At 62.8% G+C, this 19,150-nt stretch overlaps 1 protein-coding gene across 4 annotated transcripts in view; it reads left to right on the top strand.

The window, feature by feature from the left end:
* The window catches only part of SLC30A5 (solute carrier family 30 member 5), a 33,149-nt gene that overhangs the window by 9,324 nt on the left and 4,675 nt on the right, over positions 1-19,150 (top strand). Inside the window, exons 5-16 of one of the 4 annotated variants that reach the window (XM_039911380.1) lie at positions 464-551; positions 1,518-1,605; positions 3,602-3,678; positions 5,546-5,716; positions 6,795-7,083; positions 7,912-8,120; positions 10,592-10,749; positions 12,226-12,355; positions 13,541-13,769; positions 16,977-17,135; positions 17,218-17,444; positions 17,844-17,972. In XM_039911380.1, the coding sequence (XP_039767314.1) occupies positions 464-551; positions 1,518-1,605; positions 3,602-3,678; positions 5,546-5,716; positions 6,795-7,083; positions 7,912-8,120; positions 10,592-10,749; positions 12,226-12,355; positions 13,541-13,769; positions 16,977-17,135; positions 17,218-17,444; positions 17,844-17,972 (1,954 nt within the window). Of the gene's footprint in view, positions 1-463; positions 552-1,517; positions 1,606-3,601; positions 3,679-5,545; positions 5,717-6,794; positions 7,084-7,911; positions 8,121-10,591; positions 10,750-12,225; positions 12,356-13,540; positions 13,770-16,976; positions 17,136-17,217; positions 17,445-17,843; positions 17,973-19,150 lie in introns of those variants that run through there. The other 3 variants (XR_003762402.2, XM_029073414.2, XM_039911383.1) reach the window with 3 other exon arrangements.

Below are 19,150 nucleotides of genomic sequence, written 5' to 3'. Positions count from 1 at the left end.
CTACCTAGATCCGGGGTGAGCGTCGGGGGTTACCCCTGCCCTTTCAGGCACCTAAGCCGAAGCGGCGTGGCTCGGTGGAAAGAGCCCGGGCTTTGGAGTCAGAGGTCGTGGGTTCGAATCCCGGCCCTGCCACGTGTCAGCCGTGGGACTGGGGGCGAGTCACTTCACTTCTCTGGGCCTCAGTTACCTCATCTGTAAAATGGGGATTAACTGGGAGCCTCACGTGGGACAACCTGATTCCCCTGTGTCTCCCCCAGCGCTTAGAACAGTGCTCTGCACATAGTGAGCGCTTAACAGATCCCAACATTACATTATCATTCCCCCGGGCTACTCCCCGCCACCACGCGCGAGCGAGGCCGGCCTCTTGACCGCCGCCGTCGGGCCCGGGAGAGCAGGAGAGGTGCCGGGAGGGGTCGGTTACCAAAGGAAGAGGATTGAATCCCACGCTCGTGTTGGTCTGTAGGACCCTGCTGCTGTTCGAACACAGTGATATCGTCGTCATCTCATTCCTCAGTGTTTGGTTCACTGGCTCCGGAGGAGGACCGACGAAGGTAAGGGAGACGCGCACGCCCGCTCACTCGCTTTCTCCCCCGCCCCAGACCTCTAAAGGGATTTCTGCAGACTTGGAGGGGGGCTGTTAATTAGGCAGATATTTATCCCTGGGGATGCTTTTCCCCCCACTCTACCCTGTCCGTTGGAATACCGACCGTGCCACCCAGACGGCGCTAACGTTGCGATCGGCGAAGCAGTGTGGCCTAGTGGATGGAGCACGGGCCCGGGAGTCAGAAGGCCCCAGGTTCCAATCCCGGCTCCGCCGCTTGCCTGCCGGGTGACTCTGGGCGAGCTCACTGTGGGAGCGGGGAATGCGTCGGTTCTGTCGTGCTCTCCCAAGCTGCTCTGCCCAGAGTAAGCGCTCAATAAATACGAATGACTGACTGCCGACTTCACTTCTCTGCCCCAGTGACCTCATCTGTAAAATGGGGATTAAAACTGTGAGACCTACGTGGGACAGGGATTAGCTTGTATCTGCCCCGGCGCCTGATATCGTTCCTGGCACGTAACAAGGGCTTGCCGTAAACCTAAAAGATAAAAAATGAAGCCGTCTGAGGCTCAGCCAGAGATGTGGAGGCTGCCACCGGGATGGATCTGATTTTCCCTCCTCCTCCTACGAGTTTTTCGCTCACTCCAGCTGCAGAAAACGGTTAGATTCCCTCGTCCTTGCTTTTCAAGAGCATTTACTGCCCAAGCCTGGTCTCGTGGCCATCCTAAGTGGTCTCAAAACGACGAGGCCCAGGGCCTCCCGCACTTACCTCAGTCACTCGATCGGTCGTATTTATTGAGCGCTTACCGGATGCGGAGAACTCTCCTAAGCACTTGGGAGAGAAGATGACGAGCGCATTCCCTGCCCACCGCTACTGTCTGAGCACCGCAGCGCACCTCGCCCCGGGAGCCAGGAGGAGAGCGGGGCGAGCCCCGAGTTGCTGATAATCCTTCCTAAACGCTGTGCTTCTTTCCAGACGAGAGGAGCCGCTTTTTTCATCATCGCTGTCGTCTGCCTGTTGCTCTTCGATAATGACGATCTTATGGCGAAAATCGCCGAGCACCGTATCCTTTTTGTGAAAAGTGCGTCCGAAAGCATTAGGGGGTCGCGTTCGCGTGGGTTATGCTTAGACCAATCAGCGAGTTCCTCCGAGAAGCAGCCTGGCGAGTGGGAAGAGCCCGGGCCTGGGAGCCAAGAGGACCTGGGTTTGAATCCCGGCTCACGTCACTCGTCTGCTGGGAGATGACGCGGGCCAGTCACTTCTCTCAGTTACCTCGTCTGTAAAATGGAGATGAAGACTGTGAGCCCCGTGTGGGTTAGGGACCGCGTCCTGCCCGATTATCTAGTATGTTCCCAGGCGCTTAATACAGTTCTTGGCACGTAGTAAGCGCCTAACAAATGCCACGATTATTATATGGCAACGGTTTGATCTCCTCAGCCTGGACACTTCATTAAAGGCTTGCAGATGTTTTCAGGCCCAGCGTTGAGAGAGAGAGAGAGAGGTGGCCATCAACAAAAAAGGAATGAGTTCCTATCAACGGGCTGAATCCTGGAATCGACGTCGTCCTCCACGCACACGCACAAATTTCCCAGCTGGAGTTCTGTCCTCTCCCTTCGTTGGCACTTGGGAAGAGGGGAATAGGAAAAATTAGGAGCCCCTTAAAAATATCTGTGGGATAGACTCTTTCTGACAACATCCCTGCCTATAATACTCTAGAAAGAGATGGAATGCTAAAAAAAAAATAATAATTCGGAAGTCACACCCACTTGATTAATTCTAGGAACATATGAGGCTTTTTACCAGCGCTGAGAATATTGGTTCCGCTCCATTTTATATAGTCCAGTCGGTCTTCAGATCAGTCCTCTAGACTCTAAGGGCCTGGTGGGCAGGGATCGCGCATATACCGACTCCGTCGTATCGGACTCTCCCGAGCCCGTGCTTAATCCGGGGCTCCCTGCTCGTGAAAGCGCTCAATAAATTCCATCGATAGAACTGATTCCGAATTGCTCCTCTGCGGGACTTGCAGTCATCCTAGCAGCGTCGTCTCCGGCGGTGGTATTTACCGAGCGTTTACGAGGAGCGGGGCACGGTACTAAAGGCTTCGGAGAGCTCAGTGCAACAGAGTCGGTAGACGGGTTTCCCTGCCCACAGTGGGCTTCAGCTGGATCCCTGGGCCTCTGGTGTGGGGGGCGGGTGTCCCCTTACTCAGTTTTCCTGGCCCTGGCTTGCCAAGCGGGCACCGAAGTGGCCACCTCTGGCTCGGTCAGAGGTGTCTGAGCTGAGGTGAGGCCGGAAGGCTCGGCGCACCCTCCGTCCGACACGGGAGCGGAGAGGGGGAGGTCGGTGACCCCCTCCTGAGAGGTTACCCCACCTCAGACCCCCGGCGCCATCCCCGCCGCCGTCTTGTCCGTCGCACCCTCGGAGGGCTTCGAGTGAAGCGAGGAGGAAACCCCGCTCCGGCCCGATGGCTGGTTTTCGGGAATGCCGTCCCCTCTCCCTTCCGAGCGGCCCCGGGAAACGGGAATCCCACGAGATTCCGAGGGGGTCCCCGCTTCGAGTCAGCGAACCCCGTTGGCCAGTCAGAGAGTCGGCCGTCCGCGCAGAGAAGCGGCGCGGCTCAGTGGAAGGAGCCCGGGCTTAGGAGTCAGAGGTCATGGGTCCCAGTCCCGGCTCCGCCACTTGTCAGCCGGGTGACTCTGGGCGAGTCACTTCACTTCTCGGTGCCTCAGTGACCTCATCTGTAAAGTGGAGATTAAGACCGTGAGCCTCGGGCGGGGGGGGGGGTACCCTGTAGCCATCCCAGCGCTGAGAGCGGTGCTCGGCACATAGTAAGCGCCTAACAGATGCTAACGTTATCTTTGTCATCATTCTTACTCCCGCCCATCTGGATGGGGAGGCCTCTCCGGCGTTGAAAGCAGGGGACGTAAATAGTACCGTAAGCGCGGGGCGGAGGCCGGAGTCCCAGAACGAGGGATCTTCCCGGGCGGGGCTGGCCGCGGGGGAGAGGCGCCGAGGTGGCCGGGTCCCCCGTTGCATTTTCCTTCACTCCTCTGCCCCAGCCGAAGGACACCACGACAGCGCCCTCACCCACCTTCTCTACACGGTCATCGCTTTCCTGGGCGTCGCGGACCACAAGGTACGTGCCCCTCCTTCGTCATTAGAGGAGCAGCGTGGCCTAGTGGGGAGAGCCCGGGCCCGGGAGGCAGAAGGACATGGGTTCTATTCCCGGCTCTACCACTCGTCCGCTGTGGGACCTCGAGTGAGGCGCCTCCCCTCTCTGGGCCTCAGTAACCTCATCTGGGGATTGAGACCGTGAACCCCCCGCTCTGCCACTTGTCAGCTGTGTGACTTTGGGCAAGTCACTTCACTTCTCTGGGCCTCAGTGACCTCATCTGGAAAATGGGGATGAAGATCGGGAGCCTCACGTGGGACAACCTGATGTCCCCGTATCTACCCCAGCGCTTAGAACGGTGCTCTGCACCTAGTAAGCGCTTAACAAATACCAGCGTTATTATTATTATTACTATGGGGAGCGTGTCCAACCCGATTTGCTTGTATCCCCACCCCCCCACAGCGCTCAGTACAGTGCCTGGCACGTAGTAAGTCCTTAACAGATACCACTGTTGTTATCATCATTGTCATCATCTCCCCTGCCTCTCTATCCCCAAAGTCGTGGGTCCCGAACCCCACCTTTTGAGGAAGCCCTGCACCCCACTCGCTGCCTTGGCAAGAAATAGTGGGAGGCCTCTGATCATCGGGCTGATTTTTTTTTTTTTTCTTCTTATGGTATTTAAGCGCTTACTGTGTGCCGGGCACCGTAGCGAGCGCTGGGGTAGGTACAAGCTAACCAGGTTGGGCACGGTGTCCCACGTGGGGCTCACCGTCTTAATCCCCAATTTATAGATGAGGGAACTGAGGCCCAGAGAAGTGACCTGCCCGGGATCACGCAGCAGACAAGCGGCAGAGCCCTGATGAGAGCCCAGGCCCCCTGCTCTTTCCACCGGGCCACGCTGCTTCTCTAAATGCTGGTTGCTTTTTGTTCTTTATCAGAATAAAGGCGTATTCATTCTGGGGCGTTATTTTTCAAGGAACGTATTGGTAGTCTGAGGACAGATTTACGTCCACATAAGCAGCCCAGGCATTGCATGAGTTGGAAATGCCGGTTCGAAAGAGAGGGTCCGCCTCCCTCCACGTGACGCCGAGCCCGACGGGTGATTTCCTCTCGAGCCCGTCTTCCTGGCCGCTTGCCGAGCGGCTGGGGGCGTAGGGTGGTCTTCTCCTTTTCTCTCATCGCTCGGGTCTCGGTCGCGTTCTTCAGCGGCTGTTGAAAACGGTAAAGGGAAGACGGGCGTCGAAGGAAGGCCTTTCCGTTGAGTCACAGGCCAGAAAGTCCTAGCTTAAGGACTCGAGCGCCTCATCCAGAAAAGGGGCCCAGGTCCGTCAGAGGAAATGCAGCGGGGATGGGGCGGCGCCCGTTCGATCGTGAGCGGAAGGAGCCCTTTCCACCAAACAAAAATCCCCCCTCCGGTTCCACCTGCCCGGGTGGGATTTGTCTTCGGAATGGCAGGCGGTGACGTCAGTCAGTCAGTGCGTGCAGAGCACTGTACTAAGCGCTTGGGCGGGTACAGTACAGCAGACGGATTTCCCGACCGCGACGAGCTTACAGTCTAGAGGGGGAGGCAGACGTTAATAGGAATAAAGTAAGGACGTAAGCGTTGTGGGACCGGGACGGGGGCATGAATAAAGGGTGAATAAAAGGGTGACGCAGAAGGGAGTGGGAAAAGAGGAAAGGGGGGCTTAGCAGGGAAGGCCTCTCGGAGGAGATGGGCCTTGGATAAGGCTCCGAAGGGAGGGGAATCGTCTGTCGGACATGAGGAGGGAGGGCGTGCGCGGAGGAGGGTGAGGGAGACCGTCCGTTTGCCGCGTCCCACTTCCCTCGTCCCTCCCCTCCAGCCGCCCGTTGGGTCCCCTCCGGTGAAGGCCTTGTCTCCTTTCTGTCTCAGGGCGGGGTCCTGCTGCTCGTGCTGGCCCTGGGGCTGAAGGTGGGCTTCCACGCGGCCTCCCGGAAGCTCTCCGTCGACGTCGGGGGAGCCAAGCGCCTCCAGGCCTTGTCCCACCTGGTTTCCGCGCTCCTCCTCTGCCCCTGGGTCGTCGTGCTTTCGGCCACCACCGAGGTAACCGCCGGCGTCCGCCGGTCGGCCGCTCAGTCGGTATTTATCGAGTGCTTGCCGTGCGTAGAGCGCCGCACTGAGCGCTTGGGGGGATACGGTATAACAGCAGACACAGTCCTTGCCCGTAAGGAGCTCGCGGTCTAGTGGGGGAGACAGTAATCGAAATAAATAAATCACAGGTGTGTCCGTAAAGGGGTGTGGGGCCGGGAGGGGAGAATGAATAAAGGGAGCAAGTCGGGGCGAGGCAGAAGGGAGTGGGAGAAGAGGAAAGGAGGGCTTAGCAGGGAAGGCCGCTTGGAGGAGGACTCTAAAGGCGGGGAGAGTAATCCTTGGTCAAATACGAAGAGGGAGGGCGTTCCGGGCCAGAGGGCCGGGACGTGGGCGAGAAGTCGGGAGTGAGATGGACAAGTGAGAAGGTCGGCATTAGAGGAGCGAAGAGCGCGGGCTGGGCGGAGGGAGCGAGGTGAGTTTAGGAGTTTATCGGGAGTATTTTAGCAGAGGGTGGGGGCGGGAGTTGCAGATGACCCGGCAGCACCCCGAGAAATTGATCGAAGCCTCTCGTTCGAACCCCGAGGGTATCTGAGTGCCTTGTTCGTAGATCGGTCAGCAGCACTCGCTGAGCGCCGTATTAAGCACTTGGAAGAGTGCGCTAGAGTTAGCAGGTATAATCCGTGCCCCCCAGGAGTTTAGTATTTAGAGGGGAGGACGGGCCTTTAAATTCCAGGTAGGAGGTGCGAGAACTTACAGTCACCGTGCTAGTATTAACCGAGGGCTAGGTCGGCGTCAGGCTCGCCGTCTCCTTTCCCACTTGAGGCTCGCGTTCCAAAAGGGCGGGACAACGGGCATCTTATCCCCATTTTACAAATGAGAAAACCGAGGCACCGATTCGACCCTGACGACGGGCGAGGGGCAGAGGCGGTTCTCTCCGACTGCCAGCCCCGGGCCCCTCCCACCAGGCCACACTGCCTCCCCGGTTCTGCACGCCAACCCTACGGGGGTCGTGAGCGGCGGCGGGCGGGCGGTCTTCCCTCCGTGCCGACCCACGACCCCGCCACGCTGTGGTGCGTGTCCTCTTCCGCAGAGCAAAGTGGAATCGTGGTTGGCGCTCACCGTGCCCTTCGCGACGGCCATCTTCTCGGTGGCGATCCTGGATTTCTACGTGGACTCCCTGTGCTCGGCGAAAATGGAGGCGTCCAAGTGCGCCCGCTACGGCTCCTTCCTGGCGGTCCTCAGCGCCCTGCTCTTCGGGAACCTCTGGACCCACCCGATCGCGGACCAGCTCCGTGCGATCGACAGGCCGGCCCACCGGGAGAGCACGGAGCACGTGCCGTCCGGGGGGGTGGTGGTCAGTGCCGTGTTCTTCACGCTGGGTAAGCCCGCGACTCGCCCGAGTCCCGGGGGCCCGGACCCGAAGACCAGCCGGGTCGGGTCTTCGAGCCGCGGTCAGCCCGGCGGGGGCCCCCGGGTTACTGATCCCGGCGCCGCCACCCGTCCCCCTGGGTCACCTCGGCCGAGTCGCTGCGCTTCTCTGGGCCTCGGTCCCCTCGTCTGTAAAACGGGGATCGAGACGGTGAATCGTACGTGGGCCGGGGACTGGGTCCGACCCTGTTTGCTCTTATCCACCCCGGCGCTTAGTACGGTGCCGGGCGTATAGTCAGCGCTTAACGAATGCCACGGTTATTACGTAGAGCACGGGCCTGGGAGTCAGCGGGGCCTGGGTTCCGACCCCGCCTCCGCCACTTGTCCCCTGGGTGACCTCGGGCCGGTCACTTCACTTCTCCGGCCCTCTGTCTCTTCCTCTGTACAATGGGGAGCGAGCCTGGGAGCCCCAGGTGGGACGGGGACCGTGTCCCCCCTCAGTGGCTCGTAGCTACCCAGCGCCTGGGACAGCGTTTGACCCACAGTGAGCGCTTAACGAACACCGACCGTCGTCGAGACCCGTGGCCCCTGCCCTCCGGGAGCTCCCGATCAAGCGGTCGGAGGGGGGACTGACAGAACTTTCCCCCAGAGAGCGTGGAAGGAGGAGGAAGAACAAGGAAGTATCCCGGATGGGTCGGGACGACCCGCTCGTTTCCTAAGCCGTATCGTTCAGCGGCGTAGAAGCCGGGGGGGGGGGGGGGGGGGTCGAGCTCCGGCCGCTGTGGCCGGTGGCTTCCGTCAGACCGTCCGTCCCACGCTGCCGCTTCTCTCCTCGGCAGCGGCCAACATCCTCTCCTCCCCGTCCAAGAAGGGGCAGAAGGGCACCCTGGTGGGCTACTCCCCCGAAGGGACGCCGCTCTACAGCTTCATGGGGGACGCCCTGCAGCACGGCTCCCACTCCGTCCCCCGCTTCATCAAGGAGTCCCTGAAACAGATCCTGGAAGAGAGCGACTCCAGGCACATCTTCTACTTCCTCTGCCTCAACCTGGTAAGGCCGCCAACGCCGGGGGGCCCGGCCGCCGCCTCCGGTCTTAGCGGGACTTCCGGGGGGGGCGCGGGGGGGGGGGGCTCGGAGGAGAGGACGTGGAGGGACGAAGGAGTACGACGGACTCAAGCGTCCGGCGGGTGCGTGCCCCGTGGCAGACGCTCGTAAGAGACCCGTGGCACCGGCCCGAAGGAGGCCGAGACTGTGATGGCAATAGTCGTGGTGCTTGTTGAGCGCTTTCTATGTACCAAGCACCGTTGTGAGCGCTAGGGTGATGATGATGATGATGATGATGATGATGATGGCATTCGTTAAGCGCTTACTATGTGCAAAGCACTGTCCTAAGCGCCGGGGAGGATACAAGGTGATCAGGTTGTCCCACGTGGGCTCACGGTCTTCATCCCCATCTTACAGATGGGGTAACTGAGGCACAGAGAAGTGAAGTGACTCGCCCGAAGTCACACCGCTGACGAGCGGCCGGGGCGGGATTCGAACCCGCGGCCCCTGACTCCCAAGCCCGGGCTCTTTCCGCCGAGCCACGCCGCTTCTCTAGATTCAAGCCGCTCAGGCGGACCCAGTCCCCGTCCCACACGGGGCTCACGCTCTTCATCCCCATTTTACGGATGAGGGGACTGGGGCCCAGCGAAGTAAAGCGATTCGCCCAAGGTCAGGCGGCGGACGCGACGCAGCCGAGATTAGAACCCAAGTCCACCTGACTGGCGGGCCCGGGCTCCGCCAAGGCTCGCTGTAGCCAGGAGGTCCGGCGTATGTTCTCTGTCCCAATGCGTCTCCCCGTCCGCACCGCTGGTCTACGTTACCCCGAATTTGTGCACGTACCGACAGGTGCTCTTGAGAGGCAGTTTGATCCTTATTATCGTCGCTAATAATAATAACAACGGTAATGGTATTTGTTTAGCACGCGCTATGTGCCGAGCACTGTACTAAATGCCGGGGCGGAGAGAGCACCGTTGGGTCCCCTTGGGGCACGCAGTCTAAGTAAGAGGGAGAACCGGGATCGAGAGTCCCCATTTTGCCGCTGAGGAAACCGAGGCCCAGAGGAGCGAAGCGACCCGCGGGCAGGCACGTGGCAGAGGCCGGGATTAGGACCCGGGTCCTCTGCCGCCCGGGCCCGGGCTCTTTCCGCTCGGCCGAGCGGCTTCCCTGACTCAGGCCCCTGTATCTCGAGGTCCGTCCTCCCCTCCGCCCCCAGAGAAGACCCGGGAGAATCAGTGAGGGAAACGAAAGCCGGGAAGCGGCACCTCGCCTGGGTGGCAGGAAGACGGGGAGAAGAGGTGGGCAGACGCCACCTGTCCCACCGGCGGCCGCCATTTCTCACGGGACCAGGTTCAGGGGGCACGCGTTGCCAGGCCGAACTTCAGTTCGGTCAGAGAGTCGTTCACTCAGTCGTATTTATCGAGCGCTCACCGCGTGCGGGGCGCCGCACTGAGCGCTGGGAGCGACGCCGACGAACTTGAGGGGGCCGCGTCGCCAGCCCGGGCACCTCCGTGCCCGTCTCCCCGCCGGTTCCGGGGCCGGCGGGGACCCGGACGGCGGAGGCGGAGGACGCGACACCGCCCCGAGGCCCCGTTCCCGTAACCTCCGCGTCGGCAGGTGGGACCCCCGCGTACGTCCAGGCGGGGTGGTCAGTTGAGATTCGATTCGAGGGATTCGTTGAGTGCTTACTGTGTGCGGAGCACTGTTCCGACCCCCTCGGAGAGTACGGTTCGGTTGATTTCTGCCCCCGAGGAGCTTACGGTCCAGAGGACACGGGTGTCAAGACAGAGGAGGATTCAGGGGGAAAGGCAGGTGGGTTTTTCCCGTCTTAGGCCGTCTCGAGTCGGCCCCGACCCGTAGCGACGCCGTGGACGCGTCTCTCCCGGGACGCTCCGCCTCCGTCTGCGATCGTTCTGGTAGTGGATCCGGAGAGTTTTCTTGGGAATCCGGAAGTGGTCTGCCGTCGCCGCCTTCCAGGCGGTAAATTTGGGTCTCCACCCTCGACTCCCTCCCGTGCCGCCGCTGCCCGGCGCGGGAGAGTCTTGCGGCGGGCGGCCTCCCGCTCGCTGGCCACCGCCCCAGCTGGGAACGGACCGGACCGGACAGGACAGGCCTCTGCTTGACTCCCCCTCCCGTAGTCGAGACCGGGAGAGGACTGGAAACTCTCCAGGTGCGACCCTGAGATCGGGGGGGGGGGGGGTGGATCTTTAGTGGGGTAAAAACAAAAAAAGTCAGCGTCACTCTGGTGAACCCCGGCGGGGGGACGGTCCTTCTCGTCAAACCTTGGGATTTTCAGTACGGAGAGGTTTAAGGCGAAAACCTCAAGGCCGCCACCAAATGGAGCCGCCCACCCCCCGCGAGCAGAGCCGGGCCGTCGGCGTGAGCGGATTCGAGGGTCGGGGCTCGGGTTTCGGCCGGGGGCGGCCGCGTCCCCCTCGCCCGCCCCCCCAGTAAAAGTCGGATGGATGTGTCCCGCTCAGGTTTTCACCTTTGTGGAGCTCTTCTACGGGGTCCTGACCAATAGCCTGGGCCTCATCTCGGACGGCTTCCACATGCTCTTCGACTGCTCGGCGCTGGTCATGGGGCTCTTCGCGGCCCTGATGAGCCGGTGGAAAGCCACGCGCATTTTCTCCTACGGGTGAGTGCACCGTCGGGCCCGTGGGACGATGGGGTCGACCGGCCCCGGGCCCCGCCGACCGGTCCGCCGCGGCGGAGGGAGGGCCTTCGGGTCGTCCGGCCGATCGGTCAGTCGGTCGCCCGTCTCCAGCACTCGCTGGGTGCAGAGCACGGTACTGAGCGCTTGGAAGAGCACGGTACAACAGCATAACAGACACGTTCCCCGCGCACGACCAGCTTATAGTCTAGTGGGGGAGACGGAAACTAATAGAAGGAAATAAGTGACGGGTATGGACGGAGCGGGATGAGTAAAGGAAGCGAGTCAGGGCGACGCAGAAGAGGAAAGGAGGGCTTAGTCAACCAAAGCACGGCCTCTAGACCCTAAGCTCGTCACGGGCGGGGAACGCGCCCGCCGAGGTCTCAGTGTGGTGCTCCGCCTATAGTAAGCGCTCAGTAAATATCCTTGATTGATTGAGCTAGGCACCTGGGAGACGACGATAGGCTTGAGCCCTCCCTGCCCTTAAGGAGCGTGTAATCTAGCTGGGGAGAGAGACGCTGACATAAAGTAGAGGTAAGCGGAAGGGATCGCGTGTGTGAATTAGCGCTTAGGTGATCGTCCATGGCAGTGGATCAGTGTCGTCGGACCGGGAACGATGATGATAACTGTGGTACTTGCTAAGCGCTCACTAGGCGCCGAGGACTGTACGAAGCGCCAGCTGAGATAATCAGGTCGGACAGAGTCCCCGTCCCACAGAGGGGGCTCAGCGTCGTCAATGGGAGAGAGGCCACGGATTGAATCCCCATTTTACGGATGAGGAAACCGGGGCACAGCTAAGCGGCGTGCCCGGGGTCACACCGAGGAGAAGCGGCGGAGCCGGTCCTAGCAAGCGGTTCTCGTGACTCCGGGCCCTTTGCCCTGTATTTCCCTTAATGTCCGTCTCCCCCTCTGGCCTGTAGGCGCGTGGTGGGCAGGGAACGTGTCCGTTCCCTTGGCCTTCGGGACGCTCCCAAGTGCTCTGCACGCAGTAAGCACTTAATAAATGCCATTGACCGACAGAGCGGACCCTTAGCAAGGACGTGGGGAGGGGAGGGTGGCTCTGGTTTTGAGGCTCTGTAAAGCGAGGGGCTAGGCCTGGGGAATCAGTACCGGCCTCCCTCTCTTTCAGGATGAGGCCGGTCGTCTTTGATCCAGAGCCCTCATCTCTAGGAATGAGTCTCTTGTGTCCGCTCCCCCTCCCCCCACCACTTAGCACGATGCTCGGCACCGAGGGGCTGCTTAGTACGCACGCGGAGGTGTTCTGGGTTGATGCGGGAACGGCCCCCCGCGATGGTGGCCAGAGAGAAGAACGAGCACCTCGGCCTCTCCAGAGTCCTTGGATTTATTTTTTTTTTTCCCCCCTGTTGTAAACCCTGCCGTATTTATACACCTTCCCACTCTAAAAAGCCCGGGTGACCGCGTTTCGCGATCCCCGTAAGCCGAAGTCCATTTCTCTTTCAGGTACGGCCGGATCGAAATTCTCTCTGGATTCATTAACGGCCTTTTTCTGATGGTGATCGCGTTTTTTGTGTTCGTGGAATCAGTGGCCCGATTGATCGACCCTCCGGAATTAGACACCCACATGTTAACGGTGAGCACCTCCCTTCCCGTCCGCCCGGGACCCCGGCTCTCCCTGCCGCGATCGCCGAGGTTGTCCTTTCCCGCTAGACTTAGGGCAGCTCTGGGTCCCGTGGGAACCTCGACTTCCTTGACTCGAGGTCGGGGGAGCGGCCCGGCCTTCTCGGCCCGCCCGAAAGTTGACCGGTAGAATCAGAGGGGAGTCCGGTCGGGCGTGTGTGGGCCGCGCCCGAGAGTCGGAGGAGAAATGGGGGATTCGGCCGGGCGACGGGATAACCGATCCCGAAGGACCCCCGATCACCTCCCTGGCGAGTTTAAAACTTTGGCACCCGGGTCTGTTGTCTCCGACCCGATCGGCCGTAAGCGCGTCTCGCACCCCCTCCCGTTAGTCCGCGGCCCCGTGTGGGCGGGGGGGTCACTTCTGGGCTGTACCGAGCGCTCGGGACGGCGCCCGGCGTCCGGGGGCCCGGTGAACCCCCTCGACGAGGACGTGGATTTTAAAAAGAGGTTAGCGTCCTCCCCCCCGGTCGGCGGGAGGTGGGACTAGGGACGCCGAGGGGGGCCGGTCTAGGCAGACCGTCCCCCGGCTCTGCGTTAGCCCTCCCCCCCCCCCCGGGACGGGCCACGGGCAGCCCGGGGGCAGAGGGGAGGGTGCCGTCTCCCGTGCCCCCGAGGTCGTCGGAGGCGACCCCGACCGAAACGCCGACTGACCCGTGCGGTGGTCCCCTAGCGAGCCTAGAAGGCTCAGACCTAGCCCGGAGGCCTCCGACCGCGCCGCACTGCGCTCGGCCGACCTCGTGAAGATGCGGTCCGGGGGCCCGAAAGCGGGTCGGCGGCTCCCCTCGCCCGGCGAGAGACCGTCGCCCGAGGGGCGAGCCGGGCGGAGGCGAGGGAGACCGCCGGCCGACCAGAGCGTGGTGGTGTTTTGCCGGGGGGGGGGGGGGGGGGGGGGGCGTTGCGGTTGGCGGAGTATCTGGGGCGCGGGCTCTTCTGACCGGGGGTGCCTCGAGCTCCCCGGGAGGGCGGCGGAGGTGGGCTCTCCGGATCTCTCGGCGCCAGCCGAGGGCTAGCCGCGGTTGGAAAGCCGGGTGCGTCCGAAAGCCGTCGACGGGAGACGTCGTAGGAGCTCACGAGTGACAGGTGGATGGCCGCCCGCTGGGAAACGGTAGTTAAAGATGTTCTTTTCTCCTTTTAATAGCCAGTGTCAGTTGGCGGACTGATAGTAAACCTTGTTGGTATCTGTGCCTTTAGCCACGCCCATGCCCACGTCCATGGGGCATCTCAAGGAGGCTGTCACGGCCACGATCACGGCCATTCCCACCACGGACACGGACACGGTCACGGCCTCAGCCACTCCCACGGCGATCACGGGCACGGCCACGGCCACGCCCACGGGGCCACGGGAGGCATGAATGCCAACATGAGGGGTAGGTCCTGCCTCTGGATGTCCAGCCCCTTCCGCGCGGCGGCGGCGGCGGCGGGGCCCGCCGGCCTGCCTCCCGGTCCGGGGGGTCTGCGGGACGAGGTGGCGAGGTGCGGGGGGGACTCATCCCACCCCACGGGGCTCCGGAGACGCCGGACCGGCCCCCGCGACTCCCCAGAGGGGACCCCAGCGGCCCAGTCTCCGGCTCCTAGTTTCGTACCCGTCCGACGGACACGCCCCGGCCCCATCCTTTCCCTCCCTGAGTTCTGCTTCCTTTTTTTTTTTTTTTTTTTAATAGTATTCGATGAGAGCCGGGCACCGTTCCAAGCACTGGGGTAGATGCGAGTGATCAGGTCGGGCACAGTCCGTATCCCACATGGGGCTCACGGTCTTAATCCCCGTTTTACAGTTGAGGGAACCGAGGCCCAGAGAAGTGAAGGGACTCGTCCGGGGTCACACGGCAGACGAACGGTGGGGCCGGGATTAGACTCCGGAACCCTCCGGCTCCCGGGCCCGGGCTCCGTCAAGCAGGCCGCGTGGCTTCTCGCCCCGTGAAGCTCCAGAGATGCTGAACCGGCCTCCCCTAACCCTCCCAGAGGGGATCCCGTCAGCCTGGTCTGCAGCTCACGGTTTTGTATCAGACAGAAAGACATCCGGCCCCATCCCTACCCTCCCCGGTTTCTGCTCCTTTTTCTTTTTTTATGGCATTGAAGCGCTTACTACGTGTCAGGCACCGTACTGTGCGCTGGGATGGACATAAACCTACAGTCCCTGTCCCTCACGGGGCTCCCAGTGTTAATCTCCATTTTCCAGAAGAGGGAACCGAGACCCAGTGACTTGCCCGAGGGCAGTCACCTGGATTAGAACCCGGGTCCTTCGGACTCCCAGGCCCGTGTGCTCCCTACTGATAAAGGTCGGTGTACGTGGAGCGCTTACTTTGTGGCAGGCACCGTCCTAAGCGCCGGGGGAGGTCCGAGGTCATCACGTTGTCCCCCGTGGGGCTCACGGGCCCCATCCCCCATTCGTCAGATGAGGAAACTGAGGCACAGAGAAGTCGAGCGACCGGCCCGGAGTCACTGTCCACTGGGCGCCGTAGCCCGTAAGCCCGGGCCTTTTAGGTGAAAGCTTGACCGAGAGAGGTGCGTTTCAACTACCTGCTCGCTCGCCGGATGCGTCCCTTAATACTGCTGTACTCCCCCGAAGAGCAGGCTCATCCTCACGCCGGGTGTGCCGTTGGCGATCAGTAAATATGAGACCGGCCGGCTGACTGACCCACTGCAAAGCTACTGGGGAATCGATCATTAGATCGTACGTATTGAGCGCTTCCCGTGCGCCGAGCACCGCGGAGGGAGAAATAACCCCTGCCGTCAAGGAGCTCACGGTCTGGGGAGGATGTTTCTGCCGCCCCACGCGTGCCCGGGCAGACCGCGTGGCCTAGTGGCTAGAGCACGGGCTGGGAGCCGGAGGGACCCGGGTTCTAATGCCCGCGTCGGCCGGGTGACCTCGGGTAAGTCACTTCGCTCTCGGGGCCTCGGCTACTTCACCCGGAAAAGGGGGATTGAGCCCGGGACCCCTCACGGGACCGGGACTGCGTCCAGCTCGGCTGGCTTGTTATCCACCCCAGCGGTCGGTACGGCGTCTGGCACGTGGTGAGCGCTTAACGAATGGCACGGTTCCTATCGGTTTTTTTTTTTTGCGTCCTTGCTCTGTGCCGAGCATCCGGGGAGAGTACGATACGACGGACCGGGCAGAAACGTTCCCCGCCCGTAATCGGTTTGAATTTGGAAGCCACAGTTTTTAAAATTGTCTGCGTTGATGATGATAGCGGTATTTACGGCGAGGGCATTGGAATCTTGCCCCCAAGAGGGTCGGCGCAGGGAACCCTGTAGAGCCCGTCCTCCGTCCCCTCTGGCTCGCCCCTAGGCCGTGGGGGAAGGGCTGGCCCCAAGTGAGCCCGTGTCTCCCGGTCCGAGGGAGACTGCACCGCAAGGGCCCTTCTGCCTGGAAACCCCTCCCGCAGCGGCAAGAAATCCAGGCTCGCCGAGGGGCCGAGGCACGGGAGCTCCCTGCGGGACCGCAAGGTCGGAGGATCGGGTCTGCCGACTCCACCGTTCGCTCCCCGGCACTTAGAACGGGGCTCCGTCGGCGGTATTTGCCGAGCACCTGCTGCGTGCAGGGCAGCGTACTGAGCGTTTGGGAGAAGACGGTATCACAGAGTCGGTAGACCCGTTCCCGGCCGGCGAGGAGCTTAGAGTCCAGAGGGGGTTACGGACGTCGGCGGGAATGACAGAATGACGGACGTGTGCGTCGGGGCCGTGGGGCCGAGGGAGCGGGGAATGAGGGGGAAGGGCCAAGAGCGAAAGCGACGCGGAAGAGAGCGGGAGAAGAGGAAATGAGGGCTTGGGGAAGGCCCCTCGGAGGAGACGGGATTTTAATCGGGCTGTCGGTTCCACCGACGGTCACTCCCGCGGATGCTTTCCGCCCGCCCGGGGGAGAAGGGCTTTAATCCGGCCCCTTCCCGGTGGCCGCGGGCTGTCGGGCCCCGGTTCCGGACCCGAGGGTGAGGAGGCAGCCGGCAAACCGGTCTGGGGATTTCCGAGCACCTCTGCCTCCACGAAGCAGGCAGGCGGCGGTATTTATTGAGCGCGTACCGTGTGCGGGGCGGCGTATTAAGCGCTTGGGAGAGTGCGGTATAACAGGGTAACAGACACGTTCCCCCGCCCGCAAGGGGATGCCGTCCCCCGGCGGATGGGCGGGAGCCCTCGCGACGCCGGAGAAGCCCGGTGGTCCGGGTCCGGGGGAGAGAGCCCGGCCCCGAGAGTCGGGAGAGTCCCCGAACCCACCCCTCGTGACGGCGCCGGCCGATGGAAACCCCGGAGCCGCGGGCCGAGCGGCGCCACTCCAGAGGAGGGGACGGCTGAGCGGGCGGTGGGGTGACGGGCTCGGATTCAACTCCGAATTAAAGTGGGCCGCGCGTGGGGTGAGGAGGTCCCGGCGGGACCCTATCTATCCCGCCACCCCCCTCTCGCCCGTGTCCTGCCTCTGGCCCCGATTGCCCTCCCTCCTCGTATCCCCCAGAAGATTCCTCTCCCCTTCTTATCGAAGGCCCGTCTCCTCCAAGAGGCCTTCCCCGACCGAGCCCCTCCTCCTCTCCTCCCACTCCCTCCCGCGTCGCCCCGACTTGCTCCCTTTATTCCTTCCCCCTCCCCAGCCCCACAGCACTCACCTCCATACCCGCAACTCATTTATCTCTACCGACGTCCGTCTCCCCGGCTTCTAAACCTTCGTCTCGCCGCGGGCGGGGAGTATCGCCGTGTCACGCTCTCCCGAGCGCTTAGAGCAGCGCCCCGCGCCCCGTCGGCGGGGCTCGGTAAATACGACCGGGGGGGGGGGGGGGGGGTCCGGTGGCGGGGCCCCGTCCGCTGACGCGACGTCCCGTGTGGCCGTGACAGGCGTGTTCCTGCACGTGCTGGCCGACACGCTGGGCAGCGTCGGCGTCATCGTGTCCACCGTCCTCATCGAGCAGTTCGGGTGGTTCATCGCCGACCCGCTGTGCTCCCTCTTCATCGCCGGGCTGATCTTCCTCAGCGTCATCCCGCTCATTAAAGACGCTTGCCAGGTGCTCCTCCTGCGCCTGCCCGCCGAGCAGGAGAAGGAGCTGAACGGCGCCCTGGACAAGGTGAGCCCGGCACGCCCTCCCTCGGGCACACGCCTCCGAGCGAAGGGGCGCCGGGGAGAGGTCCTACCGAGCCGCGGTCAGGCCGGGGCTCCTCCGGCCCCAAGGGGTGGGCGGCGGGAGCCACGGCGGAGAGAGCGGGGGCCCCGGGGCGCCCGGGGAGGGGTCTCGGCCGCTACGGCCGGCGCGAGATCCGGCTCATAAACTCTCCCGGTTGCCGGTCTGCCCCTCCCTCCCGTCCGCGTCCTTCCCCCGACTTCTTCTTTTGAATTAGTCAGGGAGTAGTGAGTTGGGGGTGGGGGGACCGGGGAAGGGGGCTCCCCCGGGACCGCGGCCGGACCCCGGCGTCGCGGCCCCCGCCCCCCCCCAAGCCGGCGCTGACCGTCTCCTCCTCGGCGGCAGATTCAGAAGATCGAAGGCTTGATATCCTACCGGGACCCCCACTTCTGGCGCCATTCGGCGAGCGTGGTGGCCGGCACCATCCACGTGCAGGTGATGTCGGACGTGACGGAGCAGAGGATCGTCCAGCAGGTCGTCACCGTTATCGTCTTTACTACCGGGAGGGTGTCCTGTGTAGCGCCCAGCGCGTGTCGAGCACCGTTCCGAGCCCCCGGGTAGATCCCTGCCATTCAGGTCGGACGCGGCCCCCATCCCGCACGGGGCTCGCGGTCTAAGTACGAGGGAGGACGGGTACCGAGTCCCCCGTTCTAGTCATTCATATTTATCGAGCGCTTCCGTGCGCAGAGCGCTGTACTCGGCCCTTACGTTGTACGGATGAGGTGACCGAGGCACGGAGAAGTGAAGCGAGCTCCTTGCGGGCAGGGAACGTGCCTGCTAATTCCTTGGCGCTGTGCTCTCCCGAGCGCTTAGTACAGCGCTCTGCACAGAGTAAGCGCGCGATAAAAACGGTTGATGGAAGTGACTTGCCCGAGGTCGCCCGGCAGTCAGGCGGCAGGGCCCGGACGAGAATCCGGCTCCTCCGACTCCCAGGCCTGGGCTTTTCTCACTAGGCCCCGCCGCCTCAGTCAGTCGATCGGGGGAATTCATCGAGCGCGTACTCTACGCGCGGCACCGTTCTCGGCACCCGGGAGAGTACAGAACGACAGCATTGGCTTCCCCCGTAACCGGCGAGCGTCCCGCTCCGTTCGGAATAGGAAGTGGTCGGCGGGCCCCGTGCCCCTCCCCAGCCGGTGCCCGCTAATTCCTCCCGGTCGGGGCTATCTCCGTGCCCGTCTGCCCCCGCCAGACTGCAGGCGAGCGCCGTGAGGGCCGAGATCGCGCCTCTTAATTCTGTGGTACTCGCCCGAGTGCCCGCAGCAGTGCTCCACGCGCCGTAACCGATCGAATTACGCATCCCAGTCAGAGGTCCTCGATGAAATCAGTCGCGGCTCCCGGGCTTCCCGGTTACTGGACCGCCCCCGCTCCCACCTTCAAAGCCAAGCGGGGGGAGGTCCTACCGAGTCACGGTCAGGCCGGGGCTCCTCCGGCCCCAACGGGTGAGCAGCGGGAGCCGAGGTGGAGACAGCGGAGGGCCCCGCGGCGCCCGGGGAGGCGCCTCGGCCACTTCGGCGAGACTCAGATTTAGGCTTACAAGCTGTCCCGGTTTACGGACGGCGGCGGGTCTCGACGGCGGCGGGCCGTCCCTTCCTCCCGTCCGCTTCCTTCCCCGACCTGTTTTAAATTAGGGAGTGTGTTTTCCCAGCACCCGG

This window comes from Ornithorhynchus anatinus, chromosome 1 (assembly GCF_004115215.2).
Source record: "Ornithorhynchus anatinus isolate Pmale09 chromosome 1, mOrnAna1.pri.v4, whole genome shotgun sequence".
In the NCBI taxonomy this organism is placed as follows: domain Eukaryota; kingdom Metazoa; phylum Chordata; class Mammalia; order Monotremata; family Ornithorhynchidae; genus Ornithorhynchus; species Ornithorhynchus anatinus.
Note: the sequence above shows the minus strand (reverse complement) of the source record. Positions and strands in the feature narration are given on the sequence as shown.